This window comes from Python bivittatus, unplaced genomic scaffold (genome assembly GCF_059951505.1).
Source record: "Python bivittatus isolate LINGU-HERP-01145 unplaced genomic scaffold, Pbiv_v1 ctg000080_np1212, whole genome shotgun sequence".
NCBI classification, from domain to species: domain Eukaryota; kingdom Metazoa; phylum Chordata; class Lepidosauria; order Squamata; family Pythonidae; genus Python; species Python bivittatus.
The window spans coordinates 27,841,137-27,848,757 of record NW_028277035.1 but is presented as its reverse complement, the minus strand read 5'-3'; the positions used below and the strand labels follow the sequence as shown (position 1 = coordinate 27,848,757).

At 42.2% G+C, this 7,621-nt stretch overlaps 1 protein-coding gene across 6 annotated transcripts in view; it reads left to right on the top strand.

The window, feature by feature from the left end:
* The first annotated feature begins 1,075 nt into the window (after positions 1 to 1,075).
* Positions 1,076 to 7,621, top strand: part of ARHGAP26 (Rho GTPase activating protein 26) — a 264,334-nt gene continuing 257,788 nt past the window's right edge. For 4 of the 6 annotated variants that reach the window (XM_088133702.1, XM_088133700.1, XM_088133705.1 and 1 more), the window contains exon 1: positions 1,076 to 2,008. In XM_088133702.1, the coding sequence (XP_087989828.1) occupies positions 1,855 to 2,008 (154 nt within the window). In that variant the 5' untranslated portion in view covers positions 1,076 to 1,854. The remainder of the gene's footprint in view (positions 2,009 to 7,621) is intronic. The other 2 variants (XM_088133701.1, XM_088133699.1) reach the window with 2 other exon arrangements.

Below are 7,621 nucleotides of genomic sequence, written 5' to 3'. Positions count from 1 at the left end.
GAAGACCTGGCTCTGCCAACTTGCTTGGGGCAAGAAGAGATATAATCAACCCTGGGGGTGGCTGGTGCCTTGAAGATACTCCCCAAGCCTAATAATTTTTAGTTCACGATCAATATTTTGGAAGATATTTATTATTTGTAGGAATATCGTTATATTGTATTTTAATTAATATTTATATTTTTGCTGTAAATTGCCCAGAATCACTTCTAGTGAGATGGGCAGGGACAAATGTGAAATATAAATAAATAAAAAATAAATAAAATATGTGAAAAAGGCATGGCTTGCAATCAGCTTCTTTCAGATGAGTCAAGATCATACATAGTATGGATAAAGAGGATCTCCGTAGAGTCAAGCTCAGTTCTTGGTGATTTCATGAACACATCCACGTAGGATTTTTTGAGGGAGGGGAGAACAATACAGAAGAGATTTCCTATTGTCTTATTCCTAGTTTAGCTCCGTCAATGCTTTCCCACCCGAGTACTAACCCGGTTAGGCTCCTGTTTAGCTTTTCAAATCAGCAAACGTGGGCTAGGTGAAAGTATGCCAGAATTCAGCAGGTGCTTTTGCTGATTTTCTGTCGCTCCTGCAGAAGGCAGGCATCACATGCTGCAAAGGCAAAAAATAATTGACCGTCAAAGGCAGGCAGGCAGGCAGGCAGGCTGTGAATGTGCAAAGGGAACCCTGTTTGCGGTGGGCAGGGTGGAAGGGACACCTTTTATGAAAAGAGCTGTTGTTTCTTTATGCCAGGGCCAGAGTGAAGGTGATCGCTTGTTTGTTGTCATTGTATGCTCTCAAATGATCGCCGAGAGCGAATCTTCTTCCTTCCCTCCTTCTGTCTCCAAACGTAGCTCACGGGTGCACTAATCCGCTGGCTCTCCTTTAGCCTGCACTGCAGCAACAGGTTTGCGAGAAACGCCCTCGAGCAGCCGTGGCTTCGCCACTCCTCCCCCACTCCGGAGGGTATGTCTTTAAGAGGGCGGGCGGGGGGGAGAGGAGGGGAAGGGGGACAACTCCATGCGGTCTGACATACCTCTGGCCACTCCTTCCCTCATCCCCGGTCTGTCTTCGCAGGGCATCTTTCTTCCTTCCCTCCTCCTTGCTCCATGAGCAGTCGGGGCTCTGATTGGCTCCCGCTGGTGCAAGAGGCGGGGTCGCGTCCGGGCCGGGGGAGGAAAAAAAAATCTCCCTCTTTCCACGACGTTCCAATGGGGAGAGCGGTAGGAAAATGATCTCCCGCGTTCCAGTGGGGAAGTGCAAGGTCCCGGCTGATCCCGGACGCCGTCGGAGGTGGCTGTGCTGAGCTGAAGAGCCGCGGCTTCTGCTCAGGGAGGCCGCGCGGCAGACCTTGTCGGGGTGGGTTCCTCAGGCTGCGGCAGCAGCCACAGCCGCCGCCGCAGCAACGTTGACCCGGCGAAGAGCTGAAGGTTCCGGCAACAGGGACGGCCGCACCGCCCCCGAGTTTGCAGCGTGTTTGGAAAATGTGGCCACGAGCAGTCCTCTGGCAGCGGTAGCATTTGCTGCTCCAGCAACGCCGTTTCCCTCCCGCAGACGGCTTCTGTCCTCTCGCCCTGGCGTGTGAAACAGCTCTCCGTGCAAGACCTTCCTCAGACCTGTTTCTTCTGCTAAAAGAGCTGAAAAATTGACCTCCTGGTCTCTAGGGGTACTGAGCAGAATCAAAACAGGTCTCTTGGCGGGGGACTCTTTGCATTTTGTTAGATGAACATTTTCAACATTGATGGTTGGTCTGCTGTTTCGATTTAAGGCGCTTGGGGAGAGGTTTCCATTCCTGGGCATTTCTCTTCCAGCTGATTGGTTTTTGCGGTAGATCTGGCTTTGGAGGGGCTCTGGGAAATCATGGGGCTACCTGCCTTGGAGTTTAGTGACTGCTGTTTGGACAGCCCCCAGTTCCGAGAAAGGCTAAAGTCTCATGAAGCTGAGCTGGACAAGACTAACAAGTTCATCAAGGAGCTGATAAAGGATGGAAAGGCACTCATTGTGGCCCTTAAAAGTGAGTGGCAAGTTGCCTGTGAGCCTGTATTAGGTGTGATGGTGACTGAAATCTTAAAGGTTATGAAGGAACCCTTTGATCAAATCGGACATAGTAGGGTTAGAAGAGCTCTTGCAACCTTACCTGTGAAAGCAAACCAGGGGTGGAGAAGCACACGCATGCAGGCATGGGGTGATTGAGTAAAAAGTGTAAGAGAGGCAGAAAAAACATCTGGCAGTTTAATACCAAGCTGTAATTCTGACAAGGGAGTTTATGGTCCAGTAATTCATGACTACATTTCTCTTAGCACCAAAGGTGCACAGAGGTCAAAGAAAATTGTATTGGGTAAAAAGGCTGATGGTAGATTTTCAGGCTTTTACCTTGACTTGGTAGTTTCTAGACATGGTTGCCATCTGGCTCTGTCACTTCCTTGTCTGTGGCCCAGAGATCATTTGTGAAAATGAAAGGCCTTGGTGTAAATTATTCCTCACTCAGAGCTAAAGTTTGTAGATTGGATTGTTTTGCATAAGCAATTGCCTTTAGAGTAGTGCAATCTCTGCTGCTTAGAGGAGGTGCTTCTCCCATTAATAATCCTGCAATTACAAAATGTTGAGGAATGGAGGAAGAAGTGTTAGGAAAAAACACACTTTCATTACTTGGATTTTCCACCAAAATTAATCAGTTATTCTCTTGGCCAATGTTGCCACTGAATTATTAAGGATAGGAAGCAGAACAATAACTTTGTGATTTAAATCATTCGATTTCTGGGTGAATTATTACCGAGGGAGGAAGGCTAAGGGGCTGTACTATCCTTTGCCACTGGTGTGGAAATATATATTTTGTTTCCTTGTGCATACTTGCAGTTGCATACTTCCTCATGCAGTTGAAGTGGTACTCAGCCTGATCCCCAAACACTTGAACTAAAATAAGTTTATTTGCTGTGACTTTTCCCCTTTCCCTTTAAAAATCTAGTAAGAATTAAATTCATTATTTGGGGATGCAAAGTTGTGTACAGGTTTGCAAAAATAAACCAAAAGGAAACCCAGTTCATTCTGCAGAGCTGATTAGCAGTGTGTGTATAGATGGCTTGCTCTGTTTGCTTTTCACTTTTTTGTAAGCCAAAGGCAAAGAACTGTACTTCTAGAATGAACTGTTTAAAGAGTTAATTGGGCTAAATAAGTATTCTGGACCTTATCTGTCTCATGTGATGTTTGTGTTTAATTGTCATTGATGATGGATAATACTTTGCATTCTTGGGTATGCATCTTTACCTAAAGTTTTTGTGTAGAAGGTCAAGTGATGAACTTTTCCTTTGTAGTAAAGCCTGAATTGCTCCTGTGCAGAATTAAACTGGCATATTGCAGCCCCCTGAATTCAAGGTGCACCTCATTAATTTCTAAGCATTTTACAGCTAGCAAGATTCCAGATGTTGGAAAATTAGAATTTTAAAAGTGAGAGTTAGCATATGAGTCATTTTCAGAAGAGGCTAGCAAGAATATTTGCTATATAATGGTCTATAGTCTATTAAGGGAGTGGGTATCATGTATATTTTCTAAATAAATTACAAATACATAACAAGCGTTGACAACGTAACAAGTGTCAGTAACTTGTCGGTATAGTAGGATAAGGCAACTTAATGGTTGGAGATCAACTCTCATATTGAGCACACTGGGCTGCCTAGAAAATAGGGGAGTTGTAGATCAACATGCGTAGAGAGTATCTGGTTGCTTATCCATGCTATAATGACTTGGCCTTGATGGTTTGTTGTTGTTGTTGAATTTATACCCTCCCCTTTACTCCAGAAGCTTAAGGCACTTTACACCCTTCCTTTCATTCCCTATTTTCCCTGTCAACAACCCTATGAGATTAAATTGAGAGATGGTGATTGGGCTGAACTTATCCAGTGAGCATCATTGTAAGTGAAGATAGGAGCCCGGTTCTTTCCAGTCCAGCATATAGAAAAGCAGAAGCAGAGGCATGTTTGCATTTAACTTGTGCTTCAAGGGGATTTGCTACCTACGCATGGAGCAGGATCACAGCATGAATCAGGATAATTTCTCTATCCCTCAAGTGTTGCTGTTGTTTTCATGCGATACTTGCTTTGCTTCTCACATTGCTGCATTTACTGAAGTCCCATGGAGCTCTACCTTTTCTCATTTCTGTGGACAGAATGGCCATCTCACAGCAGTTGTCTTCCATTTTGGCAATTTTAGTGGCCAAGAGGGCTGTATAAACCCTTTGAAAGAGATGTTTGGAACACATGGGAGCATGTTCAAGGCATTGTTTTTGAAATTGCTGAAGCAGCTGCATCTTTTTTCCTGGATCACACTGCTGCTTAGCAAGCTGCTCCTGCTGTGTTTGCAAGCATGCCCATGAATAGCCACAGCTCCAGTGCAGTCTGAAACATTTTTTGTTTTTGAAGGCTTGATACCTCCCTGGTTGATAGCATTTGCTTTACCATCTTTTTTTCTACATCTGAAAAACAAGTTATACAACATGTAGTAGTTGTCTAAAAATATAACGAAGGTGTCAAGTTGTCTACAGTATTTAGAGCATGTGCAGGTACAGATCTTTGGTGCTCATTACCCCACAGTGATTTTACTCTTCTGTGTGGGACCAACCTTGTTCATGTGATTAGCATTGGTTATATGTATCCATTATGAGTTAGTTGGTGTTAACCCATGGTTTCGTATGACTTGGATGGTTGGTAGTATAACAAGTGTAACAAATAAATGTGAGAACACATTTAGCTTCCTTCAAAACCTATGTGCCTTAGCTTACCAGAAAGAGTTCCAAAATGTTCACTCCTATTTTAAGTTAACCACACTATCAGTTTTGTATGACTCTAGACAAACAGTGATTAATCTGAACCACAAGTCAAATTAATTTTAAATTATAGTTTATGTATTACGTGTATAGCCTGCTTTTGCTTTAGGAAACCAAGGCAACATGCAGTATCCTTCCTCTCCCCCCGCCCCACTTCTTTTTAATTTGTTTTAAATCTTCACAGTACCTCTGGGAGGAAGGTTAGGTTGAAAGATAGTGACTGCCTTAAAGTCATCCTGTGAGCTTCACCGCTGATTGGTTTTTAAACTTGGCTCTGCACTCAGCGTAAAACCAAATATAGTTTAGGGCTTGAATAGTACATTAAATTGTGGCTAATCTAAAAAGAAAGGATCTCTTCTGTTTTTCTTGCAACCTTGCTGGGAGGGAGAGGGGAGATGAGCAGGGTTGACTATGTACTGCTGTAGGCTTTCATGGCAGGTATCTGTTGGGCAGTGTTGGGCTTCAGGATTGAGTCCAACACTGTTGAAGCCCAGCACTGCCCAATAGGGCTGACTATGTTTAGTTATAATACATGTGCTGACATTTTTATTAACTAAACAGGAGTCATAAGAAATCATCTGTAAGCCATAGAGTGCTAACAGATTTCTGTGACTATGGCAAATACTATTCTAGGATAGCATAAATGATTAAATCAGATGACCCCACACAAGGTTTCTATTGCCAGCTCAGTATTAGAGAGTATTAGAGGTGGGCAACATATTTTGAGGCTGAAACAGTCTGATCTTGCAAAGTCTCATTTTTTGGAGAGGAATGCTTTGAGATTGGATTGCACACCTCCAGCTGAGACATAGTTGAGCTAGGTGGCAGCATTATTTTAGAATGTCAGCCACCATGAGCAAATTGGTCATAAGGGCTAAACAAATGTTGTATTTTTCACCCAGCAAAAATGGGTAATGCTTTTATTTGAGGATCTAGGGAGATGAGGGGCAGGTGGATGGCTGGAGACGTGACGTGAGAAATACCACAGCCATGAAGCACTCTTCAGGGAATGGCTTGGCAGCTCAGCAGTTCTGTTATGCCATCTATGCTTCCTGGGAAGCAACTTTGTCAGAGTGTTTTTAATTTAATTTTAACTTTTTGTTTTTGGCCCTGCCTAACTATACTACATGTATCTTTCCCCCCTCTCAGCTGGGGTTCCTTTGGGACAAAATGTGTTGACAGATACCAAGATGCTGCCACGTGATATGATACTGCCTTCCCACTTCACACACCAGCTTGGGGGCTCTGCGTGCCTTAATTTATTTTTGTCTCCATTAACATGCATTGCGTTGCTCATCCCAAAAGAAGGCAGCTGGCCAGACTATTCATGGCCTGTATATCTTGGGGTTGCGGTTATGGGATTTCTCAGACGTGTGCAGCTGTAGCTGTGAATTATCATATATGACCCTTCCTCCCACATATGGGTCAAGCTGGACTTTGAAATCCCTTGATGGAGGTACTAATCAAAATCTCCTTTGAACTTGTCCTTTTATATTTTTTGAATGGAGAATAGTTGTCCACAATTTTGCCAGCTTGGGACTGGTTATAATAGCAACCTTTATCATTTTCCCTATTTAAAACTGATTTAGAATGAGGATTTTATTGTCAGATAAACTGTGGTATACAGACTTCCTTTCATAATTAGACATAGTAATAGAATATAAACCTACCTTATTTGGCAGATGAGCTTGGACTTTTAATGATCTTATCAACATGTGCTATATTGTATTCTTCCTATTAGGATTTGTTTGAATTAATACTCTCTTATTTAAGGGAGCATCCTCCCTAAATCTTTTACTTATCTCCTTAATTCAGCAAACGTGAACAGGAGGTGGTGGTGATAATGGGAAGCTATTGAGCGTTTATATGTGACAGAGAGGATGTGAAGTGAAAATCAGGAATCAGAGGACATGAGAATTTAAGTCAGGTACCAGCCAGTCTGATGCTAGCATCTACTCAGTTAAATGCTGTTTATTCTTTGACTTGCATGTCTAGAATTTTCTTTCTTTAGGTTCTGATCTGTGGTAAGGTTTATACTTTCAAGTGTTGGGTGGATGAGATATTCAGCTAATTATAGTAGTTCTCAACATATGTAGCTTTTGAGATGACATGACCTAATGCCCACTCAGATAGTATACTCCCCCCCACTCATTAGACTTACCTAGTGAAAATTGAATGAAACTCCAAAAAGTTTTTTTTTTAAAAGTCAGTGCCTATAATAAACAACTTTCCTCAAACACCTCTTCCTTCCAAGATTGTGTTCAAGCCAGTTCCCCAAAAAATGAAGTTTAGTATGTGTAACTTGTAATAGACAATTTGCTTATTAAAAAAAAGACATCGTATTGCATTTGAATTACGAAATATTATGTTTTATTAAGCTGTAATGCTTCATAATAAGAAGCAGACTTTTGAATAAAAGGACATGCCATGTGGCAACATTTTTGCATTCTTTTTGCCTCCATTTATCATTTCCTTGATACTCCAAGTGGCCTGTTTTTTGTCAACACATATCTCTTCTTTGCCTATAATGGCATATGTAAATTATTCAGGAGAGTTTTCAAATGCCTGGCTTCAAGTGAGACACCAAAATGAAATATGGACAGTGGGTGTGTAAGATTAATGGATATGACAAGCGACAGCAAAGAAAGGTCTTTTTAAAACAAACTTGATCAGTATAAGGGCCATGTCAGAAACACATTATAAGCTGTGCTCTGTAGCTTCTCCTTGTCAAATAGAAGTTGAGTCACATACACACATTGCATCATTTTTCTCAAGGCCATGTAAATCAGGTTGGAGAAGTTACTAGTT